Here is a 25,346-nt window from a genome sequence, read left to right as displayed (position 1 = left end):
AATAAAGGAAAAAATGAAATTCTTTTGTTGTGGCATTGGTTTAATAATACCTTATTTGTTCCACAGAAGACTGGATTTCAGAAATTACCTGTGTTTTTTTCCTCACAACGTGTCTATTGTGCCATAGGTTGATATGCGCAAAACCCATTATTTGCCACATCTTGATGAGATTATGAACAAAATTGAATGGCGTTTGGATATTTTTTTGTTCATAAACTTTTAAAACTGAACTACTTTTGCTTGTAGACCCCTTGAAATTTTTGTTTTTTTTTCTCACGCTTCAGTAACCAGCCAAATCATTGCAACCGGCAGTTTTCTCAATATGTAGGAAAGTCTCTGACTTATTTTTGCAGTTTGGCCATGCGCTTTATCCTGCTCAAAGAGGCCACTGCCATTAGTGAAAACTTTTGCAAGCTGGGTCAGAAGCAGAGTGAAAGAGAGAGGCAGACCCCTGTTGCTCCTCTGTAGTAAGTCTTGTATCTCATCCCATTGCAGGATTCACAGGTAGGCTGCCCGGTAATTCTGTATAATGTCATCCATGTTGCTGTTTCTGAATATGTGCAACAGAGTGAAAGAAGAGCAGAAATTCCTCGTGTATTTGTGTGCAGGATATGGGAAATATAATAGCTACTAGATTCCACCCACTAGCTCAGAGACAACAGAAAATTAGAGATAAACATTGTAGAGACTGAAAAAATGGTAAAAATTGCCAGATACAAGTCATATAATGTCAAGAAATACTTTTATTCATGTAAATGCATGACAGCTTATTCTCAAAAGTCAACTGAAATGACATGTACATTTTTTACTGTATCCCAACAAACGATTTAGTGTTATGTCATTTTTGGGTCCCCATGTGTGGAGCAGGCTCAGGAGCTGAGTCCGCATCATACCCGGCAGTTGGTGGCTGTCATATACACCTAACATCTTCCAGTAACAATTGGCCGGAGCATGCTTCAATCGCTGCTCTTTAACTAATGAAATGCCACTAACAATCACTGAGAGCGGCATTTAAATAGCATGATCACCAGTGCACGTGTGCATTGACTCCTACGGGCCTCCACAACGCGATTGCCAGTGGGTTGTTATGGCAGCAGGGTGCCTGCTGAAGGCCTAAGTGTCTGCCAAAATAAATACTTATTTTCCACCAAAATTTGAAAAAAATTTCTTTCCAAATCAGACAATGTGATTTTCAGGATTTGTTTTCTCATTTTGTCTCTCATAGTTGAGGTCTACCTATGATGTCAATTACAGGCCTCTCTCATCTTTTTAAGTGGGAGAACTTGCACAATTGGTGGCTGACTAAATACTTTTTTCCCCACTGTATATATATTGTAGGGAGGGTACTCACTCAGGTGCGGTTTGAGGCAAGCAGGAGTCATGTTCCTTCTACAAAGAATGGAAAGGTCTGTAATTTTTATCGTACACTTCAGCTGTGATCCAGAAAATCACATTGTATGATTGTTAAATAATTAATTTGCATTTTATTGCAAGTATTTGATACAATAGAAAAACAGAACTTAATATTTGGTACAGAAACCTTTGTTTGCAATTACAGAGGTCAGACGTTTCCTGTAGTTCTTGACCAAGTTTGCACACACTGCAGCAGGTATTTCGACCCACTCCTCCATACAGATCTTCTCCAAATCTTTCAGGTTTCGGGTCTGTCACTGGGCAACATTGAGTTTCAGATCCCTCCAAATATTTTCTATTTGATTCAGGTCTGGAGACTGGCTAGGCCACTCCAGGACTTTAAAATGCTCCATACGGAGTCACTCCTTAGTTGCCCTTGCTATGTGTTTTGGGTCATTGTCATGCTGCAAGACTCAGCCATGACCCATCTTCAATGCTCTTACTGAGGGAAGAAAGTTGTTGATCAAAATCTCGAAATTCATGACCCCATCCATCCTCCCTTCAATACAGTGCAGTCGTCCTGTCCCCTTTGCAGAAAAGCACCCCCAAATTATGATGTTTCCCCACCAAGCTTCACGGTTGGGATGGTGTTCTTGGGGTTGTACTCATCCTTCTTCTTCCTCCAAACACAGCGAGTGGAGTTGATACCAAAAAGTTCTATTTTGGTCTCATGTGACCACATGACCTTCTCCCATGCCTCCTCTGGATCATCCAGATGGTCATTGGCAAACTTCAGATGGGCCTGGACATGTGCTGGCATGAGCAAGGGGATCTTTCGTGCCCTGCAGGATTTTAATCCATGACGACGTAGTGTGTTAACAGAAATGTTTGAGGCTGTGGTCCAAGCTCTCTTCAGGTCATTGACCAGGTCCTCCCGTGTAGTTCTGGGCTGATTCCTGACCTTTCCCAGAATCATCTTTACCCCACATGGCGGGATCTTGCATGGAGCCCCAGACAGTCATCTTATGATTCTTCCATTTTCTAATAATTGTGCCATCAGTTGTTGCCTTCTCACCAAGCTACTTGCCTATTGTCCTGTAGCCCATCCCAGCAAATGTGCAGGTCTACAATTTTGTCCTTGGTGTCCTTAGACAGCTCTTTGGTCTTGGCCATTGTCTTTTATACAGGTAACGAGTTAAAACAGGTGCAATTAATACAGGTAATGAGTGCAGAGTAGGAGGGCTTCTTAAAGAAAAGCTGTGAGAGTCAGAATTGTTGCTGGTTGGTAGATGATCAAATACTTATTTCATGCAATAAAATGCAAATTAATCATGTAAAAATCATACAAAGTGATTTTCTGGATTTTTTTTAAGATTAAAAATTACAGACCTCTCCATTTTTTGTAGATGGGAAAACTTGCAAAATCGGCAGTGTATCAAATACTTATTTTCCCCACTGTATATATACAGTATACATGGTATTTGTCTGGGAAAATATTCGTTTATATTAAACTAGTAAAAGTCTAAATCCTTGTTAAATGTTGACATTAAACTAATGAAGTTGACATTAGCCTTCATAACAATTATCATTCAGTACTGGCAGCCGTTAGCTATGTAAATTTAGGATTAGGCATCATGAGCCGACAGGTGAATGTCTCAGAGCACTTGTTATGAACTCACCTAACCCTGCTGTAATTCCCATTCTCCTTGTCCATCAGGTGCCACTGCTAGCAGAGATGTTAGACGATACATGTGCAATGTGGCTGAATTACTGACAGTAAGGCCACGTTCCCACAGCAGTATATTGGTCAGTATTTCACTCAATATTTGTAAGCCAAAACCAGGAGAAGAACAGATCAGGAAAAGTATAATAGAAACACGTCACCACGTCTGCATTTTTGTCCCACTGCTGGTTTTGGCTTACAAATACTGATGTGAAATACTGCACCAAATACTGAACGTGTGAAATGAAGCCTAAATGTGACCAATCATAGAGTCTGTTTGCTTGCCGAATTAGGGGAGATGGTTAGTTGGCCATTAGCAGGCCGGTTCAGTGGCCACTAAGGAAACTTGAATTAGCTATTTAACTTCACTTAGTTTACCACTCTGACGACTATTGTATTTATATACAACCCTGGTGCACCTACTGGATAGTCATTCTAGTGCTTTGACCCAGCTTTTCCCTTCTGGATTAAGCTTTGGTTTGACCTTGTACTGTGTGACTACTCTTACATAGTTACACAGTTAGCATCGTTGACAAATGATATACCGTAAGTCTATTAAGATTAACAGAGGGATGGGAGAGAACATAACTGATGAGAAGGGGAATATGAACATTTTATACATTTTTGCCCACTATTGATCTGGACAGGAAGGCAAAAAGAAAAAAAAAACATAATGTATGAAGGAATCTGCTGATCTCGAGTGTCAGTCAGACTAGATCAACATTTTGAATAAGAATCCTATATACCTTCATGAGAATTTGTTATTTTTTTGTAAAAAAATCATCTAAGACTTTTTTGAAGCCATTGTCTGGTCCCACTGTGAGCAGCGCCTGAGGTAGGCTGCTCCACAGGTTAATAATGCTGATGGAAAAGAAGCCTTGTCTCCACTAGAGACTGAAACTTTCTCTAGATGGAGGGAATGCCCCCTTGTCTTTTCAGGGGGTTTTACATGAAACCACTTTTGACTCTACCTTTTGTATGGACATTTATGTACTGGGACAAGTTGATAATGTGCTCCCTTAAATGTCCCTTATCAAGACCAATAAGAATTATTTGAATCTTTCCTCATAACTAAGATTGTCCAAGCCCCTTATGAGTTTTGTGGCTGTTCTTTGCACCTTTTGTAACTGCAGGGCATCCTTTCTATTACCTAGAAAAAGCCCTCGCACTTCCATATTGATGGAAAAATAAAAAAGTTATGGCTCTGGGAAGAAGGGGAGCAAAAAAACGAAAATGCAAAAACAGAAAATCCCAATGTCGTAAAGGAGTTAATACATGAAAATATTCTGCTGATCTTTGAAGCAGCTGATTGACATTGCATGTTGTTATTTAGACTGTGATCTTCAAGCATACCCAGATCCTTCTGTACAAGTGACTCTCCAAGTTTTACTCCTTCTACAATGTATGATTCCTGTATATTATTAGTGCCCTGTTAGGAATTCTGTTGCCGTCTACAGTTTGACCACTAGTGGCCGCTATTGTTCACTTTAATAATTGTGCTGCAGTTTCACTCCTTACCACTGGAGGCTGCTGTTGTGTTCTACAATTGCCCTTTTCCAAGATGACAGATTCTGAATCTATGGAATCCATCTTGTTTCCTGTTTGAGCCTACTTAAAGCCGCATGGATCTCTCACTCATTGCTTGAGTATTGTGTCTAGCTGTTAGCTTAGGTTCAGTCTGTCTGTAGCTCCTGAACATTCTTACCCAGACTGTTCTAATTTATCTACAGATTGTTTTCCTACACCTCTTTGCTATCTCCAAGAACTTCTACTACCGCTTGCTGTTCCTGCTTGTGCTCCTTCGGCCACTGGTTTCCAGCAGTATTATGCCAGTATTGTAACATGCCCAGATGTATAACTTTACATGTCTCCACATTGAATGTCATCTGCAATGTGAATGCATTAACGCTCAGTTTGTCTAAGTTAGCTTGTAACTTCTGAACATATTCAGTAGACTGCACTGTACTACATAGCTTGGTGTCTTCTGCAAAAATAGAAACAGTGCAATTTATCATGAGTGCTTTTATAGCTTTGGGTTGAATTAGTTTGGCATGTGTTTTTACTTTATAAAAATGGTTGTCTGTTGTACTTTCCTATAGAATGGGCCACCATAAAAAATACATTTTTTTATTAAATATTGTGGTCTTTAGGCAACATGTGCCAGTGAAGACTTAAGAGAGTTACTACATTTTTCTCTTGCAAATACACTATATAGACAAATATTTATAAACTGTAGTTGCCTACAGTCATTAGAAGTATGATATTTTACTATTGTGTTCAATATGCAGTGCACTCCCATAATGTGGTGTTTTCAGACGACCTGAATTTTGTAATTTAACTCTGTATCCATTGGATTTAACATCTTGCAACTTTTTAATCAGTATTCAAAAAAAAGGGAAAACAACAACAACTTTATGACTAAATTAACCTTTCTGAATCTTTCATTACATTTTCCTGTATTCTCCTTTAATTAGTTTACCAATGTTCAAAATATGATTTGATGTTAATAAAATCTAATAAATAATTAACCTATTATTTGGTTAGTTAATGACTTACTGTTCCCTTAAACCTCAATAGTTCCTCTATAACTGACTCTGAATCAATTTTTTTTTATTACGTTACTTTTTTACAGAACCTAGTGTAGTTGCTGGTCTCAGCATTACTACAATGGTCTTGTAATATACAGGGAATGGAATGCAGAACCATAACTGATAATTAACTGTGACCAGTGTATCCTCTCTGCCCAAATCTCTGTTGAGGCCTTTTCATAAATCATTATTTAATACTTATACAGCTAATAACAGGTTTGCTTGCAGAGAAACGCAAACAATGTTAAATTAAATACCTGAAGATGATTAATGTGTAGCGATCTAAGGGGCAGGCAAATGTTGGTTGCTGTGCAAATAAAATAGCAGTTTATTCAAATGTGGATAGAGAGGCTCAAGTAGATTGAGTGTAACTGCTTTACTAGGTTTACATCACAAGTCGCAATTTTAGCACCTGAAGCGCTTTCTGAGGGAGTTACCATATACAATTTTTTTAAAAATTTCTAAATTGTGTTAAAAAATGGTAAAATGGCTGTTTGTATAGTCATAAATGTGACCTCTCTATACTATTAAAAACCTCCAGTTGCTGCCTAGAATCCATCAGCAAACTGATATTGACAGATCTGCTACTCTTATTATGTATCCCTATTTAGTAATTTAAAGAGGACCTGTCACTTGCCATAAACATGGTTTTAATTTTTACCTGGTGTAAATTGTACTGTTTTCCTGAATCTGACAATGTTTTTAATTTATTTCTGTGCCTCTCCATTCCCGAACTATGACCCTCTCTTCAATATATGTGACGCGCCCCCTGGGCCGTGGGGTACCCGGTGCCGGGCCGGTAAATGCTGGGGGATGTCACAGTGGCGGTGACCCGGTCCGTGACCCAGGGCGGTCAATAAAAAGGGGTTATTGATAGGGGATTTATAGTGATTGTATAAAGTTCGTGACGCCACCTGTGGTATGCGGCTAGGGGAGCCGCCGCTGCGGAGCAGGTCCTCTGGAGCTGATGTTACTGCAGCAGGGATGGTGTGGCTCTCCACAGGTAGAGCTTAGCTCCAGGGCAGTGTAGATGTTATGGGTTATGCTGGGCGTTGTAGTGTACGGTTTGATGGCGCAGCAATAATCATTCCACAACTTAATGGCGGTTTCCTCTTATCTTTACTGGCGGTGATTAGGCAAACCGGGACTAGGGTACTGGCCAGAGGTGGAAGTCCAGGCAGCCTGGAAGCAAGTAAAGGATCCTCCTTGCCAGTTGGAGGCCTTCCCTTTCCACTAAACTCTTTGGCCCTGCTGCTTGTAGCTGTGCGGTGGCCCTCGTCCCTGAGTGCAACGTTTCTGTGCTCACCCGTATGGCAGGCAGCTCGGGCCTTGCTGGTACGTCGCTCCCACGTGGCGGTGCTGGGCCCTCTGTGCTGCTTAGCCGCCGGGCGTCTGATAGGGCTAGGAGACCTGCAGTCTCCTGCCCTCCGGTTTCTACTGCTGGGCCTTCAGTGCCCCACAGCCTCGGACTCCGGTGTCTGGTTCTTCTGTGTCCCTCTGGGGTGAACTGCCGCGCAGCTCCACTCCCCAGCTCCTCTCTCATCGACGTCCTCACTTCAACTCCTCACACTAAGTCTAACTAACCCTGCCCCCAGATCCCAGTTGCTAAGGGGAGGAACTCCCATTGCTGGTCTGGAGCCAGGACAGTGTTGCATGCTTAGCAAAACCTGATTAGGGGGCCCCTGCTTGCTTCCAGGCATGGCATCACCTCTTGTGAGGGAGGCAATGCCACTGTGGCAACCGGACCCCTGGGGTGCCACATTCCCCCCTAGTTAACTTCAGTACTCCCGGACTGAGGATACCTTTTAAAATTAACAATTCACATTACAAACAGTGTAACAAAGTAAAAAATTACAAAAACCCAACAAAAATTGAAAGCAGTCACTGCGGCACTTAGTCCTTACGCCACAATCCTAGTAACTGTAATTTGGCTGGTGGGAACCGCATCAACCCACTTTGTGCATCGTCCCTGGGCGTGGCTTCAGGGCACTCTTTCGGTGGGCCTGGTCTTCAGCCACGCCTGCGGTTTATTTTCTAGGCCTATTAGTAACTATATTCAATATTGTACTGACCACACCTAGTCCTGTGGTCCAATTGTCCATAAATTCAACAAATATACTTTTCCAAGACTATTTAACGGGTACAACTATAAACAACATACACTTTAGTTCTCTTATACTTTAGTTTCTCCAGCGAGCAGGGAGCTGACCTTTTGTACTCCTGGTCGATCTACGTAGTATGTTAGTTGTCACTGCCCTACCCTGGTCCCTAGTGTCTGCCCCTGGTGTGGTGGGTTCAGTGTGAACTACACTACAGGTAGTCTGAGGTAACACCGGTAATCTCCGTAATCTCCTACGAATTCTTTGGCTCACCATGGGTACGACAGGTTCACTGCTAGCAGAGGGTAGATTCTCCTGATCTGCTGATGATGAAGCATCTGTCTCTGGGGCCGACTGGTCTTCCAGCTGTTCTGGGACTTCTGCAGCTTCCGGTGAGGCCGCTTGGAGAAAGATCAAGACCGGTACCACAATCGCTTTGTTCACCTGCGTCCAAGACCGGGGAAATTCTCCGAGGACTGTCTGAACCGTTTCCTCCACTTTTTCTGTGGGCTGAGGGCTGTCTTGATCTTCTTTGTGTTTCAACTGTTCAGGACATATCTTCAAGTGATCTCTTGAGACTGCCGCTGAAGTTTCCCCTCCATCTTTGCTGATGACCACTTTGGTGTTGTCGTAATTCGAGGGTAGGACGGTGTATGGCTCAACCTCCCACTGGTCATCTAACTTGTGGACTCGTCTTTTCCTCACCTGGTCACGGAGTCGTTAGCCGCCGTATGACCAGGGTCGGTCTGAGTTGATACTTAGTCACGCCTCTCTGGGTCCCTCCTTGCACCGCGGCACAGAGGTTCCACCACCTGGATTCGTAACAGTTTGCTCGGGCCATGGAACCCGGTGGCCCCCAGACCCCCGCAATCTTCGACCTGCACCAGGAAGTCTTACGTCAGACAGCTCAACAGGAATCGGTCCTGTCCTTTCTACGGTCTGTTAACTCTCGCCTAGGCGCATTGTCTCACTCGTCTGTGTCTATCCCCGGTCCAGTGGTGCCTGTTCCTGCGGCACCGCAATCCAGTCCCATTATGGCACCTGGCTATGGACCTCGGCTCCTGGCACCTCCACGTTTTGCTGGCGACCCCGCTTTAGCCCGGGGTTTCATAAACCAGTGCACCCTGCACTTTGAACTCTTGGCATACCAGTTCATCTCCGACCGGGCCAAGGTGGCCTTCATCATGTCCCATCTCACTGGGGAGGCACTGGCATGGCTAAATCCCCTGTGGGAAAGAGGGGATCCCCTGGTGTCTGACCTGTCTTTCCTCGCTGCTTTCCGGAAAGTCTTCGATGAACCAGGACGGAAAACCTCTTCTGCCTCCTCTCTGCTACGTCTCCGCCAAGAGAGTCTCACCATGGGCCAATATGCCATACGGTTCCGTACCCTCGCTTCTGAGCTTGCCTGGGAGAACGAGGCTCTGGTGTCTGTCTTCTGGGAGGGTCTCTCCGGTCAGATTAAGGACAAGTTAGCTGGTCGGGACATTCCTACCACCCTGGATGACCTGGTATCACTAGCTACCCGGATCGACATCCGGTTCCAAGAACGTACCAAAGAGACTACTCGGGACAGAGAATTTTCCCGCCTTGCTCCTACTTTCCAGAGACCTGCCTCTCAACCAGTCATTCCCCTGGCGTACTCGCCCGAACCTATGCAGATCGACCAGACCAAGATGGTCAAATCTCGCCAAGAGTCACGCCGAGCCGAGGGAAGCTGTTTCTATTGTGGCTGTAAGGAGCACTTCATCCGGTCCTGCCCGGAGAAGCCGGGAAACGCCAGTGTCTAGGACCGCTCGGAGAAGTCGTCCTAGGCAAAAGTAAGCCCTCTCCAACCCTGACTTTGTCCGTCTCTATCTCCTGGGGTGAAAACCATCACTTTGAAATTGCTCACCTGGATTCTGGAGCTGCTGGAAACCTCATTTCCCAGTCCCTGGTAGAGAGATACCGGATTCCCACCAAACCTCTGGCAGAACCATTGTCTGTCGCCTCCGTGGATGGAAGACTCCTTTCGATGACCATCCTGCTCGTCACTGAACCCATAACCCTGCAGGTGGGAATGCTGCACTCTGAGAAAATCTCCTTCCATGTGCTACCCGGACTCTCCCACTCCCTATTGCTAGGTCTACCCTGGCTCCAGACACATGAACCCGTGCTGAACTGGCAATCCAGTGAAGTACTCCGGTGGGGTCAGGACTGCCACAGGACCTGCCTGGTTCCTGTTCGCCCCGCTCGTCCACCACCTACCCCAGCTAATTTACCCGTCTTCCGGCTCCTTATTGGTCCTATGCGGATGTCTTCGGTAAAAAGGAAGCAGAGACACTGCCACCCCATAGGCCATATGATTGCCCGATCGACCTGGTACCTGGCGCCACTCCACCCCGTGGGCGTATTTATCCGTTGTCGGTGGCCGAAACCCGGGCCATGTCCGAATACATTGAGGAGAATCTGGGTAGGGGATTCATCCGGAAATCTACCTCCCCGGCTGGAGCCGGATTCTTCTTTGTCAAGAAGAAGGATGGCTCGCTACTCCCCTGTATTGATTATATGATTATAGAGGACTCAATCAGATCACGGTAAAAAACAAATACCCCCTGCCGCTCATCTCCGAGTTGTTTGATCGCCTTAAGGGCGCCAGGATCTTTTCCAAGTTGGATCTACGGGGAGCGTATAACCTGGTCCGTATCCGTCAAGGAGACGAGTGGAAGACGGCATTCAATACCCGGGACGGTCACTATGAATACCGTGTGATGCCCTTCGGTCTCTGCAATGCTCCCGCTGTCTTCCAAGAATTGGTCAACGACATCTTCCGTGATCTTCTTTACTCCTGCGTGGTGGTATACCTGGACGATATCTTGGTCTTCTCTCTGGATCTTCCCACACACCGGAGGGATGTTCATCAGGTCCTGCTTAGGCTCAGGCAGAACCACCTCTATGCAAAATACGAGAAGTGCCTCTTCGAGCAGACCTCTCTTCCATTTCTGGGCTATGTTATCTCCCAGACAGGCCTACAAATGGATCCTGAGAAGCTCTCTGCGGTCCTAAAGTGGCCCCGTCCGGAGGGGTTGAAGGCGATTCAGCGATTCCTGGGCTTCGCCAACTACTATTGTCTCTTCATCCCTCACTTCTCTTCTCGGACTGCTCCCATATCTGCGCTCACCCGTAAGGGAGCAAATCCCAAGGAATGGTCACCCGAAGCTGAGGAGGCCTTCCTTTCCTTAAAGCAAGCCTTCTCCTCGGCCCCAGTGCTGCACCGTCCGGATTGCAACAAACAGTTCTTCCTGGAGGTTGATGCTTCCTCCTCCGGAGCTGGAGCTGTGCTCACCCAAAAGTCTTCTTCCGGGAGAATGGTAACCTGCGGCTTCTTCTCCAAACTCTTCTCTTCCTCGGAGCGCAACTACTCCATAGGAGACCGAGAACTGTTAGCCGTTAAATTGGCGCTGGAGGAGTGGCGTTACCTGCTTGAAGGGGCTCTATACCCGGTGATCATCTATACGGATCACAAAAACCTGGCATATCTCCAGAATGCCCAAAGACTCAACCCGCGCCAGGCCCGGTGGTCTTTGTTCTTCGCCCGCTTCGACTTCGTCCTACACTTCCGCCCGGCGGACAAGAATGTCAAAGCCGACGCCTTGTCCCGATCCTTCCTGTCCTTCGATCAAGAGTAGGAGCCTATGCACATCATCGACCCCTCCAAAGTGATGAATGTGGCCCCCTTGGATCTGACTCGTCTTCCACCCCGTAAGACGTTTGTAGCAGTACCAGATCGTGTGAAGGTTCTTCGCTGGGGTCATTCATCTAAACTAGCCGGCCATGCTGGCCAAAAGAAGACCTTCCTGCTCATCGCCCGGCATTACTGGTGGCCTACCCTGCGCAAGGATGTGGTAGACTTCGTCTCAGCCTGTTCATCCTGTGCCCGCAACAAAGTTCCCAGACAGCTACCAGCCGGTTATCTCCTGCCTCTTCCCGTACCTGATGCTCCATGGCAACACATTGCTATGGACTTTATCACAGATCTCCCTGTCTCTGCCGGTTGTACAGTCATTTGGGTGGTCGCCGACCGCTTTTCTAAAATGGCTCACTTCATCCCCCTGCCTGGTCTCCCGTCTGCATCACTGCTAGCTAAGGACTTCTTCCTCCACATCTTCCGTCTCCATGGCCTACCCCTCCACATCGTGTTGGATCGAGGGGTTCAGTTCACCTCTCGTTTCTGGCGAGTTACGTGTAAGCTGCTGGATGTCACCCTGGATTTCTCCTCCGCTTATCATCCTCCGTCCAATGGTCAAGTGGAGCGGATCAACCAGATCCTTACCAGCTACCTCCGGCACTTTGTTAACGTTCACCATACTGATTTGGTGGATCTCCTGCCATGGGCCGAATTCTCCTACAACAACCATGAGAGCGAATCATCTTCCAAGTCTCCGTTCTTTATAGTCTATAGTCAACATCCCCGGATTCCGTTTCCCGTCTCCGCTTCTGTAGACAACCCTGCCGCGGAGTCTCTGGTCAGCGAATTTTCCTCCATTTGGGAGAGTACTAGGTCCGCACTTCTTCAGTCCTCCGAGCGGATGAAGAGACAAGCTGACAAGAGACGTCTGGATCCGCCTCAATTCCGTCCGGGAGACAAGGTTTGGCTCTCCTCCAAACATGTTCGACTCAAAATACCCTCCTATAAGTTGGGTCCTCGGTTCATCGGTCCATTTGAAGTCCTTAAGCAAATCAATCCAGTGGCCTACAAGCTAAAACTCCCAGCCACCTTACGGATTCCCAACTCCTTCCACGTATCTCTCCTCAAACCAGTTGTCTTTAACTCTTTTTCCAACAATCCTGGTTCTTCCCCTGCTCCGGTTTCTGCTGAGGACGTGTTTGAGGTAGAGAATATTTTGGCCACCAAGAGGGTAAGAGGAAAAACCTTTTTTCTGGTGGATTGGAAGGGGTTTGGCCCAGAAGAGAGAACTTGGGAACCCAGGGAGAACATCCATGCCCCGCTTCTCCTTGAAAAATTTCTTTCTGGCCTAAAAAAGAGGGGGCGTAAGGGGGGGGGGGGTACTGTAGCATCTGCATCTCTGCCCCCTACCAGGCAGAGACGCCGTCCTTCTCACCTCCCCGCTCTCCCGGGCACTGTGCTTAGGGCGCACGCTCCCTCTCTCTTAAAGGGGCCGCGCACGCCGTCCTAAGGAGTCCCCGGCCAATAACCGAGGGTCCTCCCATATATAAGGCACCTCCTCCAAAATGGAGGTGCCCGAGCAAAAGTTGTTGCACAGTATACTTATCTCTGCTTCAGCCCTCAGGTTCAGTTGCCAGCCTGACTACTGTTCCAGTCTGCGAGTCTGACTACTCTCCAGCCCGACAGTCTGCCTTCCGTTCTGCCCGCCAGTCTGTCTATGTGCAAGTCCGCCTGCTTACCAGGAAGCACCGCCAGTTGCCTGCCAGCTACCTGCCGTGCCTGCTAGCCCGCTCACCTGGGAGCACTCGCCTGTTACCTGCCTGTTACCTGATAGCCTACCTGGAGGCTCCTGCTGTCCCTTGCTGTGACCACCTGTCTGTTACCTAGAGACTTCAACCTGCTCTGCCGTCACGTGCCGTGACCACCCGTCAACTATCCAGAGACTTCTGCCTGCCTGTTGTGTCCATCCGCTATACCGGTCAGTCCCAGTCTGCTGACCCATGGGAGCCACCTGCTCTCTTACAAGGTCATCCCCAGAGTAGCACCTGGTCCCTCTGCTCGGTCCCTCCCTGGTCACGGAGTCGTTAGCCGCCGTACGACCAGGATCGGTCTGAGTTGATACTTAGTCACACCCCTCTGGGTCCCTCCTTGCACCGCGGCACAGAGGTTCCACCACCCGGATCCGTAACTCAGACTATGGCGAGAAACTCCAACTTGAAGGAACTGTAGTTGTCAGGGTTCCTCTCCGTAGGACGGAGCTTCCTGCTGGCGTAAGCAATCACTCTCTCTCTGCCTTGCTGTACCTGGGACAGCACCGCTCCCAATCCCACGTTGCTGGCATCTGTATGAAGTATAAAGGGTTGGCCATAGTCGGGGTAGGCCAGGACTTCGTCTCCGGTCAGAGCCATCTTCAGTCGGGTGAAAGATTCGCCTTATGGTTTACCCCATTTGAACAGAGGTTTCATGTTCTTGGCCTTCTTGGACTAGCCCACTAGGAGGTCCTGAATGGGTGCCGCTATCTTGGTGAAACCCTTGATAAATCTCCTGTAGTAGCCTACCAGCCCGAGGAGCTGCTGTACTTCCTTAATAGTGGATGGTCTTGGCCAGTCATTGATCACAGTGACTTTTTCAGGGTCTGGTGCTACACCTTCGGCGCTTACTACATGACCTAGGTACTTCACCTTGGACTTCAACAGGTGGCACTTGGACGGCTTTACCTTCAGACCAAAACCAGATAGGGCTTCGAACACCTCGGCCAGGTGCTCCAGGTGGTCTTCATATGTCTTTGAGTAGACAATTACATCATCTAGGTACAGCAGGAAAGTTTCGAAGTTTTTGTGTCCTAGACAACACTCCATTAACCGCTGGAAGGTTCCGGGGGCGTTGCAGAGCCCGAATGGCATGCAGTTGAACTCGCTGAGGCCCATTGGTGTTGTAAACGCAGTCTTTTCCTTGTCCGCCTCTGCCACAGGAACCTGCCAGTACCCACTGGTGAGATCCAAAGTGGAGAAATAATTAGCAGATCTTAGTGCAGCTAATGACTCCTCAATCCTGGGTAATGGGTAGGCGTCCTTATGTGTAATGCGGTTAATCTGCCTGTAATCAACACACATCCTCATTGTACCATCCTTCTTTCTAACGAGAACTAATGGAGCTTCCCAGGGGCTACAACTATCTCTGATCACCCCAGCCTCCTTCATCTCCCGTAGCATTCCTTTGGCACATTGATAGTGAGCTGGGGGTACAGGCCTGTACCTCTGTTTAATGGGCGGATCATCTCCCGTGGGGATATGATGTTGGACCCCTTTTACCTGCCCAAAATCTAGTGGGTGTTTGCTGAAGACCCGCTCATACTCTTGGACCACCCAGTATACTCCATGCTTTTGGTGCAAAAGGGTGGAGTCAGTGCCCACTTGTAGCTTCTGACACCAATCCTCCACCTGTCCCTTGGAGCCATTATCCTCCACCAGTTTGGATGGAGGCAAGGGTTCCACTGTCTTTATTGAGTTGTTACTGACAGTGAATAGCTTAGCAAGGGTAGCATACGGGGTAAATGGACCTCTTTCTCCCCGCAATTCAGGATGCGTATCGGTACTCTCCCCTTGCGGACATCGACCACCCGCCTGGCTGTCAAGATGGTGGGCCTACTGTATGAGTACACGGGTTCTACCAGGGCCTGATAATCTTGACCCCTGAGACCAATTGCTGCTCCACACCATATCAACATTTCACTCCTAGGGGGCATTGCAATGGGGAACAGATCACTCATCCTGACACTGCCAATTTCCCCTCCAGACAGCTCTACCTGTTGTCTTTTCATCAGGGCTCTGATCTCCTTCTGCAGAACTCGCTGCTGACTGGAACTGGCAGTCTCTGCGACCTGTTGCAACAAAACAATAATTTCTCCAAGACAATTTTCTATCACATTAGTGCCTAAGGTTATCATGGGATGACTTTCTCGGCGATCAATATCAACAATAATCATTCCTTGTGATGGCATTCTACTTTGCCAACTTTTATGGTCACCTCTTTATACCCCACCTGAAGCAAGGGCTGACCATTGCTGGCATAGATGCTAAGATGTTCATCTGGACTGTGGGTAATGTCTGAATCAGTCCAGTATTGTTTATAAAGCATATACGGCATCGTGGTCACCTGGGACCCATTGTCCAGCAACGCGTTCATTGGGATGCCATCAAGCACGACAGGTAGGACCGGTCGTCCTCCCACGTACTTGTCTCGCCAGCTTTGTGGGCCTGGTCGTCTTACTCCTGGGGGTTGGCCCTCTGCCCCAGGTGTTGCTCGTTTAAATTGCAGAATCTTGAGTAGTGTCCCGCCTTTTGACAGCGGCAGCAGATGGGTTGTCTGTCCTTGTCGTAGCGATCGCCGTTCCTCCCTCTGATCGGTGGAATTCTTCTCTGTCGTCGCCACGGGACGTCATCTGGACTGGAAGCCAGCTGTTTTTTTCCTTTGGAGACACTTGCCTGGCCTGCATGGTCTTGGTTAACGCAGCCACACTTTTGGTCAGCTCCTGGACCTGAAGGCGCTGGTCTGCAGACGGGTCATTGTCTAGAGTCTGCACGTCAGCTTCCACAGGTTCTGGGGAAAAGGACGCCACCTCCTGGTGGTATATGATAGCTGGGCGCCGGTGGGATGCAGCGCCGCCTGGTGTTGATTCTCGCAGCACCCGGATGGCTCTGTCTTTAAATTGTGCAAAGTCCAGATCAGGGTTTTGCAGAGCCATAGTGCGCAGCTGTGTCTGGTGAGCGTTAGACAGGAGCCCCTCAATAAACTGCTCAGTTAGCAATCTGTCCTCATCTCGCACACTGTCGGGGTCTACCTGTTTGATGGCCTGCAGCGCCTCCTGCAGGTTTAGAGCATAGTCCCGAACACTGTCCTGCACCCTTTGTTTGCACCTGTAAAACTTCATTTTAATTTCTGCTGCAGTGCGGGTGTCAAAGGTATCCTTTAACCGGGCCAGTATTTCTTTTACAGTGCCTTTGTCTCTGCCCGGGCAGGACTTCACTTCTCTCTGGGCTGCACCGATTAGCTGGCCTATGAGGATGCTGACTTTCTGCTCCTTCGACAGGGGGTATACTTTAAACAAACTGCACAGTCTCTCCTCAAAGTCGTTCAGGGTGTGCGACTCCCCTGAGTGCTGGGGCAACCACGCCGCCCCCGGTATGTATGGCATTGATAACGCCATTACAGTGGCAGCGGCCGCGCCTGTGGCTGAACCCTCCTCCATATTGGGCATCTTCCTCCCCCCTAGTGAACCTCAGCCAGGTCCTGGGCGTCTCCTGACGTACCAGTATGCTGCTCTGCAGGCGGAAGGACCTCTTACCCGGTGGTTCCGGATCGGGGCTTCTTTCTTCCCCCTCGGCGGGCGGCAAACCATGTGATAACACAGTTCAATAAAGTCTATATACCGAGCTTCGTGAATCCTGTTCGTGACGCCAAGTTGACGCACCCCCTGGGCCGTGGGGTACCCAGTGCCGGGGCCGGTAAATGCTGGGGGATGTCACAGTGGTGGTGACCCGGTCCGTGTCCCAGGGCGGTCAATAAAAAGGGGCTATTGATAGGGGATTTATGGTGATTGTATACAGTTCGTGACGCCACCTGTGGTATGCGGCTAGGGGAGCCGCCGCTGCGGAACAGGTCCTCTGGAGCTGATGTTACTGCAGCAGGGATGGTGTGGCTCTCCACAGGTAGAGCTTAGCTCCAGGGCAGTGTAGATGTTATGGGTTATGCTGGGCGTTGTAGTGTAGGGTTTGATGGCGCAGCAATAATCAGTCCACAACTTAATGGCGGTTTCCTCTTATCTTTACTGGCGGTGATTAGGCAAACCGGGACTAGGGTACTGGCCAGAGGTGGAAGTCTGGGCAGCCTGGAAGTAAGTAAAGGATCCTCCTTGCCAGGTGAAGTTGGAGGCCTTCCCTTTCCACTAAACTCTTTGGCCCTGCTGCTTGTAGCTGTGCGGTGGCCCTCGTCCCTGAGTGCAACGTTTCTGTGCTCACCCGTATGGCAGGCAGCTTGGGCCTTGCTGGTGCGTCGCTCCCACGTGGCGGTGCTGGGCCCTCTGTGCTGCTGAGCCTCTGGGCGTCTGATAGGGCCAGGAGACCTGCAGTCTCCTGCCCTCCAGTTTTCTACTGCTGGGCCTTCAGTGCCCCACAGCCTCGGACTCCGGTGTCCGGTTCTTCTGTGTCCCTCTGGGGTGAACTGCCGCGCAGCTCCACTCCCCAGCTCCTCTCTCATCGACGTCCTCACTTCAACTCCTCACACTGTCTAACTAACCCCGCCCCCAGATCCCAGTTGCTAAGGGGAGGAGCTCCCCTTGCTGGTCTGGAGCCAGGACAGTGTTGCATGCTTAGCAAAACCTGATTAGGGGACCCCTGCTTGCTTCCAGGCATGGCATCACCTCTTGTGAGGGAGGCAATGCCACTGTGGTGCCACACATGTAAATCTATTTTTTTTTAGCCAACTTGGTGTTGTCCTCAAGAAGACTCCCACAAAGAAGAGATGGGGACCAAGTCAACCTTTTATATTTTATTTATATCGACAATCATGCATGCGGCAATATCAAATATGTTAATTATTTATTTTTTTTTACAATTTGCTAATCACATTTTGGAAAAAAGAGGGTGATTTAATCTTTTATATATTTTTTTTAATTTAGTTTTTTTTTAAACTTTTTTTAAATAATTTTTTGTATTTTTTTATTAGTCCCCTACAGTCACTTCATTGCTTATACAATACACTGCAATACTATCGTATTTCATTGTATTGTAAAATTACTGGTCTTCTATGAAGCTCAGTCATAGGCTATGCTTTTACCCGGGCCATCCTTTTGCTACTCCTTTACCCTGGTAATAGTGACACTTCTGGCCACTTCAGTTGATAGAATATATTTAGTCTCTCTGTGGCTGTCCATTTTCCTAAAGAGGACCTTTCATGAAATGTTTCATGTTAAACTAGACACAGGATGTAATAGTGGCTGCAGAGCGGAATAAAATGTTTTTTTTTTTTATCTCGCCTCTCTGTTGCGGAGATATTAGCAATCAAAGTATTTGGTACCTAATGAGTTAACTTTTTTTTAAGTCCAAGTGAGTGTTATACAGTTTTTACTGGGGACTTGTACTTCTTCTCACTGTATGATGTTGACTAGTTATAAGCAGGCAGCAGCTTTATGCTCCATAAGCTTTATAGCTTAGAAAAGATTTCTCAGTGTGTGAGATGTATGACAGATACACCTGTAATGTGATACAGATAAACTCAGCTGCACTGCCCCTTCCCAAATACTGATGTGGGAGCTTAGACCAGGAGATCAGGGCTATCTATCATTATATCTATTATTATATATCTAGCACACTTTGTTCTAAGCTATAGTGAGGGCATGTTCTTTCTTTTCCAATCACGCAAGGTGTGGGAAAGACTCAGTGTAACACGAAGGGAAGAGGGGAAGGAAGCCCAAACACTAGGGAAAGGGGAAGTGGAAACCCTTAGGCAGATCTAATAACACCCTGCCTACCCTACCATCCCTATATTGGTTCCACATCAATCGCCGAGCAGGAAACCTAAGCCCTGTATATCCCTAGAGCTAGGCCCTATATAGGGATGGGAAGGGATGAGCACAGATCAGGCCCCACTACAAACTAAAGACAACAAGGAAGACAAAAAGGGGGTAACTTAGCTTGAGCAGACACCAGAGGGGAAATGCTGACTGTCCTCCAATGGCACCAGAGAAGAAGCCAGTCGACTGCCAGCGCTCCAAGCCAGAGCCAAGGAACATAGAAATATCACCAGTGGTTCCCTGCAGCAAACTGAGGGTTTTTAACTCCCCCGCAAGGGTGTGTCAATTGAGAGCAGGAGGGAGGTCCTCACTGGGTCTTAAAGTGAGAAGGATTAAGAAGGTGTCTGCAATGCCAAACGCAGTGACTTTCTGAAGCCAGAACCAGAGTGACTGTGTATAACACCTGACACACCCGTGACGTTTGCCTGCTTATAACTGGTCAGCATCAAACCGGAAGAATAAGTACAAGCCCTCAGTGAAAGCCATCTGATAACACCCATATGGACTTAAAAAAAGTTAACTCATAAGGTGCCAAATACTTTGCTTGCTAATATCTCCACAACAGAGAGGCGAGATAAAAATAAAAAAAGTGATTCTGCTCTGCTACCACTATTATTTTTTGTGTCCAATTCAACATGAAAAAAATTGATTAAATGTCTTCTTTAAGTAAAAAGGGCACTAACAGAAAGATTATAGATACTCTTTCAGCAAAGAATTGTATTTCGCTAAAAGTGGGCTGAGAACTCCTGATCAGTGAAGAATAAGAAAGTATGTGCAAATAAGCTCCACATCCTGTGCTTTCTTGTAAAGAAGTTCTAACAAAATATGCATACTAAATTACATACAGAGAGATAAAGAGGTTATCCACTACTGGATAACCCCTTGTTAATTGCTTAAGTACCTAACATAAAATGAAAACTTATATACTTAACTCCCGGACCAGTGCAACTTCAGAGATTTAAATGTTGTGATTCCAGGCAGTCACGTGACTTTGTTTTGTTGCATGATCTGCTGCAGGGAATCGGCGGCCGCTGACCAGCTGCAGCTTTCTCTGTTCTGGCTAGAAAATCCTTTAAATTGTATCTGTCTTTTAAGAAGGTGGTGTAATTTGTGGCATGAAGAATATCACTATTTCTGGCCATCATATGATTTGCATCCTGTATTTCCCACCGGTTTTCCTCTCTGCAGGCTCCATCTTTAATTCAATTGTTGTCTGTAAGCTAGTGGGTGGAGAGTCTCCCACACATTACAAACAGACTTTTGGAATTCCTGCTCTCCTATCTATATATTGCACATATCTAGCAGCACCGTCATTATACAGTACTACTGATCAATGTAGATGTGAATCCAGCTCTGGTGTTTAAACACAGGAAAACAGCATCACTATCTGTGTGTTTCTCTGCTCTACTCTTTAACTTTACCTATCACACTACTTCTCCTCTCCACTACCCATTCCATAGACTTCAATAAGCAGCCGTAATATGGTCCCTTTGTCGGCTTGCAGTCTGTCGTGTTTTGACCAAGACGGACTTGAGGTGGTTTTTTTTAGAGTGAATGATGGGTTTAGGAGCATATTTCACTGATTTATGCAAAGTTTGTTAAAACAACAGTGATCATTTAATTGGTACTTTTGACAGTTAAGTGAAGTGTACTCTCATTTTTCTATGACTGATCGCCTTTAGAATCCATTAAGCATTGACACCTGAGCATCCAATACAAATGTTACCTATTTATATGTAAAAGAGATTGTCTGATCATTGTTGATCAACTTTACACAAATCTTACTTTCAAATTAATGAATCAGTATTTGAAACAGTAAAATAAGTTTTTCTAACTTTTTGACTTATTCTTGGGAATTTATCACAAAGTATTGTGATATTTGCATGGGTAACTAGAGACCGTACAGCTGGTAATGTAGAAAAGCGGACTTTGTATTATTAGCAACTAATGTTCTTCTACCGAGGTCATGGCAGTAAAATGATGATTTGGGATACTGCCAACGTGACTTCTGATCTGCATGTTCCCTCCATAGTACCAAATCATGATATTTAAAAAAATACAGTGTTGTGAGTCATAATTCATATTCAGATAAAACTGTTCTAAATAGATTTTCTCTGCCTCGCTATAATTGCTGAGTTTCTACATTGCTAATCTGCCATGGCTTATTTCTGAAAGTATATCAATATTTAACCCTAAACAATGAATATTGAAGACTTATCGCTGTGCTCTTAGTTAATTGACAAATAACATAATAGGTTTGCTTTCTCTGCATCCCTAAATTTGAGACAACACCCTTTGTGGTTACAGAATTTTTTTACTTTGTTAAAGGTGTATTCTCATGTTTTTAAATTGGTTTAATTAGACAGCATGAAAATAAGCACGTTTGCAATTCACTTGCTTTTTCTATCAGCTGTCATTCCCTGTTGTGAGAGCTTTTATCTTCCAGCTGCTTTCCATGTAACTTGGCCATTTGTGTATGCCCAAAGCCTGGCCGAGAGTGCACAATAGCTAAAATTCAGGAAAAGAATTAACTCCTAAGATACCAGTTATTTCTGTCCAGCAAATTAATTTCTATATAGCAGTTTGCTGCTTACCTCACCCCCTCTCTCTTAGCTCTTGAGCTGTTATCAGTCCTGTAAAATCACAATCCCCTGGCACACAGTACCTTCATTTTTTACATTTTCCTAATTATGGCTCTCAATTTCCTGAGACATGTGCTTGTTCAAATGCTTGTTATCTCTATATTCAAATATAGTGACTCAGAACAAGTTCTGTTTAATCTATTCAGAACTTGTACTGCCATACCATTAATTCGTAGTAGCTGATTGAAGCTGCTCACCAGGGTTGTCACTGAAGCAGGAGCATTGCCCCCCAAGCAACCAGGAAATAAGGAGAGACTGCAGAGCTTTGAGTTGCAACTTGAGAATACCCCTTTAAGTACAAATGTAAAACTTGTTTGTTTGGGTTCATATCACATTCGAAGAGGTCAGAAGAGTAATAGTAGGTCTTCGTAAATCTGTACAGACTTAATATACAAAATGTGCCAGAATTTAGTTGCAAATTGCAACTAGGAACTGAGCCCGCATCTTTACCGGCAGATGATGGCTGTATTATTTGGACGATTGAAGGTTAAAGTCCCTAAGGGGACTAGCAAATGCAATAAAAAGTAAAAAAAAATATTTTAAAAAATATAAACGTTTGAATCACTACCTTTTCCCCCATTAAAAATTAGGAAATAAAATAAATGTAAGAATACGTATATGTGGTATATTCACATTCGTGAAAGACAGGTCTATCGGAATATAAAAGTCATTAACTTAATCGGTAAACAGCGTAATGGGGAAAAAAAATCAAAACGTCAGAATTGCGTTTTTTCAGACTCCGCAACAATGCAAAAAAAATTCAATAAGAGGCGAGCAAAACATTGTATCTAGTCCAAAATGGTATCAACAAAAACATTGGCTCAGTGTGCAAAAAAAAGCCCTTATACAGCCCCATCAACCAAAAATTAAAAATGTTACGGCTCTTGTAAAATCGCAACACGAGTAATTTTTTTTTCAAATTTCTGAATTTTTGTGCCCTACTTATAAAAAAAAAAGTATATATTTGTGGTATCACCGTAATCGTACTGAACTGAAAAATCATGATGCCATGACATTTTTACCATACAGTTGTGCTCAAGAGTTTAGATACCCCGGCAGAATTTTTGCTTTCTTGGCCTTGTTTCAGAGAATATGAATGATAACAAAAAAACTTTTTCTCCACTCATGGTTATTGGTTGGGTGAAGCTATTTATTGTCAAACTACTGTGTTTTCTCTTTTTAAATCTTAATGACAACCAAAAACATCCAAATGAACCTGATCAAAAGTTCACATACCCTGGTGATTTTGGCCTGATAACATGCACAGAATTTGACACAAATGGGTTTGAATGGCTACTAAAGGTAACATCCTCACCTGTGACCTGTTTGCTTGTAATCAGTGTGTGTGCATAAAAGCTGAGTGAGTTTCTGGGGTCCAACGGATCTACGGGAAAAAGTAGTTGAACTGTATAACACAGGAAAAGATACAAAAAGATATCCAAGGAATTGATAATGCCAGTCAGCAGCGTTCAAACTGTGATTAACAAATGTAAAAACCAAACCACGTTCAGGTAGACCAACAAAAATTTCGGCCACAACTGCCAGGAAAATTGTTCGGGATGCAAAGAAAAACCCACAAATAACATCAGCTGAAATTCAGGACTCTCTGAAAACTAGTGGTGTGGCTGTTTCAAGATGCACAATAAGGAGGCACTTGAAGAAAAATGGGCTGCATGGTCGAGTTGCCAGAAGAAAGCCATTACTGCACAAATGCCACAAAGTATCTCGCCTACAATACACCAAACAGCACAGAGACTAGCCTCAAAACTTCTGGAGTAAGTTAATTTGGAGTGATGAGACCAAAATTTTACTTTTTGACCACAACCATAAACGTTACATTTGGAGAGAGGTCAACAAGGCCTATGATGAAAGAAACACCATTCCTACTGTAAAGCACGGAGGTGGATCACTGATGTTTTGGGGATGTGTGAGCTACAAAGGCACAGGAAACTTGGTAAAGGTTGAAGGAAAGATGAATGCAGCACATTATCAGCAAATACTGGAGGCAAATTTGCACTCATCAGCCCGGAAGCTGCGCATGGGACGTATTTGGACGTTCTAACATGACAACAATCCAAAACACAAGGCCAAGTCGACCTGTCATTGGCTACATCAGAACAAAGCAATTTCTATCTCCTGACCTCAATATCATTGAGTCACTCAGGCGGGGATTGCTTGGTGATCTCCCCAATGTTCTTATTATTCCCCCAAGTCCCCACCTATATGCTTAATTATCATATCCCCCCCCCTCCCTACATGTCACAGGACCCTGTTCTCCCTGACTTCCCGGGCATGGGATAAAGCAAACCGCGCTCTATGTGAGGTGCTTTGCGCATGCCCGGAAGTCAGGGAGCACAGTGCACGTCACAGGACCCGGCCCTGTGATGTGCAGGGGAGGGGGGGAATATGATAATTAAGCATATAGGCGGGGACTTGGGGGAATAATAAGCACATAGGCAGGGATTGCTTAGCGTCCCCCGGACGCCAAGCCTGTACAAAATAGAATTGATTAAAGCGCTTTTCTCTGCAATCAAATCTCTACTATGGGCCATACAGGTATGTATAGATTTACTTTTCTATACCCTGTATGGCCATAGTAGAGGTCTCATAACTCCAAAGTGGTGACAGATTCCTTTTAAAGGAGCTTTCAAGGACCTATTGTATTGCATCTAAGTGACTGAGCTAACGAATTTCACAGCTCACAACTACTGGGGAATTGTCTGAAATACATAAGGGGACACTCTATGATGAGATGTGGAAGAGCAAGTGGCCCTTTTTCTGCTTTTGCACAAATCATTGAAACTTGTACTGTTGCTGTACAAGTTTTAGTACTAAATTATAACAAGTTGCTAGACTTCTATCATCTGCTGGAAGTTTGTTCCAATCATCAACTATAATTTAAATTAAATATTTTCTGATGATACAAGAGCTCTACACAGTTGGGGTCAAAATCTTAACAGTCTTTGTTTTACATTTGGAAGCATTGAACTTAAGTTTCCCTTTTTTGACTATTTAAAACGGAAAGCTAAATATTTTTCCATATTAAAGACACCTCCAGGAATGTGAACCCTATTGCACAAATTTGTGTCATCTGCAAATCATTGCCAACAAACTAGGGGTAAAACTCTGTGATCAACAGTTGTAATTAGTCATTTTTCAGAAAAAAACCACCATAGCTAAAGGTGTGCTTACATGTACCAGTAATAGGACAGCAGAAATCTGTGCCACTTCTCAATTGAAAAAATGCTAAAAAACTTTAAAGTACTACATTGGTGACCCCTCTGTTACAGTGTGCATGCACAAGGAGCTGTACCATCAGAGTGCCAGCCCTGCTATTAGACATCTGGTCTGATGACACTCCAACACAATGGGAAGGGAAGACCTCTCACAATTAACCCCCAAACACTCCCAAAGTTAAATTTTATTTAACATTTAAGTCTTATGAGTTTCCGATAACTTTCTTGATTTCTTGGTGTTGTAGTAATGATACTTGATATGTCTTTTTACCTTCAGAGGATTGCAGGAAGCACAGATTACTTTAGCTGTCAGACTTGGTGAGGCGGAGGAGAAGATCAAGGTTCTTCATTCAGGTTAGTAGAAACATACTCGGCTTCATGCCTAAACACTGTTGTGACCAAAATTGTTAGTATTGCCAGGTGTACATGTCCATAAAGTAGAAGTACAATGTGAGTGTTAAAGTTCCATTT

General features: G+C 45.5%; 1 protein-coding gene across 4 annotated transcripts in view; it reads left to right on the top strand.

The window, feature by feature from the left end:
- CUX2 (cut like homeobox 2) overlaps positions 1-25,346 on the top strand; it is a 642,716-nt gene that overhangs the window by 493,601 nt on the left and 123,769 nt on the right. For all 4 annotated transcript variants that reach the window (XM_073676344.1, XM_073676345.1, XM_073676343.1 and 1 more), the window contains one exon: positions 25,153-25,229. In XM_073676344.1, the coding sequence (XP_073532445.1) occupies positions 25,153-25,229 (77 nt within the window). The remainder of the gene's footprint in view (positions 1-25,152; positions 25,230-25,346) is intronic.

This window comes from Phyllobates terribilis, unplaced genomic scaffold (genome assembly GCF_046119375.1).
Source record: "Phyllobates terribilis strain yellow unplaced genomic scaffold, ASM4611937v1 Scaffold_1__5_contigs__length_1240528914, whole genome shotgun sequence".
Lineage (NCBI taxonomy): Eukaryota > Metazoa > Chordata > Amphibia > Anura > Dendrobatidae > Phyllobates > Phyllobates terribilis.
This window is presented reverse-complemented; position numbering and strand designations above follow the sequence as displayed.